Genomic DNA, 1294 nt, shown 5'->3' on the forward strand with positions numbered 1-1294 from the left:
GTCGAGACCGTGTCCTGATCTGATCTGTACGGGCGAGTCACGTCGGCGTCAAAGGAGCGACGTGTGACCTGTCAGAGCTTGATCTCCGATCGCAGCTGCCTCTGCGCGTCCTGGGGAGGTACATTTGTTGCGCACCGGAGACGACTCGACGCCGCTGAGATCGGAGATCAAGCTCTGACAGGTCACACGTCGCTCCTTTGACGCCGACGTGACTCGCCCGTACAGATCACATCAGGACACGGTCTCGACGCGCTCGGTACGACGCCTGCGACCCGTCTCGGGTCAGGTGGCACGACGCTCATCGCGCCTGCCAGCGCTGCCGTACAGGTTGCCACGACGAGGTCGAGCACGCTTCTATACGCTCGCCCAGCCTTCCTTTCCATCCCATTAGGCAGCCTGGGAACGGTGATGGTCAGAGGCAAAGCCTACGAGGGGTGGTGGAACCACATGTCACGGCTACTGACGGCTCGACCCCACGATAGCCTCCGAAGGCTGACTTTGCGGCACCATCATCGGACGATGTCGACGAGTTGGGTCGCTCTCGCGGTAGCCAGATGACCTCCCATGCTAGTACCATCGGCTAGGGTCGCAGGAAGCGCGGGGGAGGGCGCTGGGAGCAACACGGAGCTCCGTTGGACGTTTTCAAGATTAGCGTGTCAGAGTGAAATGGAACTAGCCGGTGCGGGCAGCACGCAGCACCGCCGCGGTGGGGCCGGTCTCCAATCTCACCAATGGAAGGCTTTTTGGTACACGTAATTAATCAAGACATATGCGGTGCCGAGACACATGCGCGGGGAGCGACGCCAAACTCGGACCTTGCCAAACCCTCCACGCAACCGTCTCATTTGCCCCTGTCGCGCGGCCAGCTCTAGTCGAACAGGTCGAAACCCATCTCCTCCTCCTCCTCTTCGGGCTCCGGCTCCGGCGCCTTGGCCGCCGCAGGCGCCGGCGCGCCGCCGCCGCCGCCGCCGCCGCCGCCGCCGCCGCCGCCGCCGCCGCCGCCACCGCCGCCGTACTTGGCGCACCACGCCTCCGGGTCGTCGACAAATTCTTTGATCTTCTCGACCTGCGGGAACTCGATGAAGTCGGCCTCGAGCGCGAGCGCGCACACGTTCTTGAAGCCGCCGAGGATGACCGACGAGAGCGACGCCTCCGTCAGGATGCCCACGCCGAGAGAGAGGGCGGCGACGAAGCCGACGCCCTCGGCAAACTTGGCCGCGAGGTCGGCGTCGGTGATCTTGAGCACGTCGGGCGAGAAGATGCCGCCCTCGTAAATGTAGACGAGGCGCAAGCC

The 1294-nt window shown here is 64.5% G+C and overlaps 1 protein-coding gene across 1 annotated transcript; it reads right to left on the bottom strand.

Moving 5' to 3' along the window:
- Positions 1-868: 868 nt before the first annotated feature.
- On the bottom strand, positions 869-1267 carry EMIHUDRAFT_125105 (hypothetical protein; the record flags this gene model as incomplete). The annotated part of the gene is made up of 1 exon (XM_005759251.1): positions 869-1267. A coding segment is annotated over one exon (399 nt), but the record flags the coding sequence as incomplete, so codon positions are not given.
- Positions 1268-1294: the final 27 nt, after the last annotated feature.

Source organism: Emiliania huxleyi (genome assembly GCF_000372725.1).
Source record: "Emiliania huxleyi CCMP1516 unplaced genomic scaffold EMIHUscaffold_8016, whole genome shotgun sequence".
Lineage (NCBI taxonomy): Eukaryota > Haptophyta > Isochrysidales > Noelaerhabdaceae > Emiliania > Emiliania huxleyi.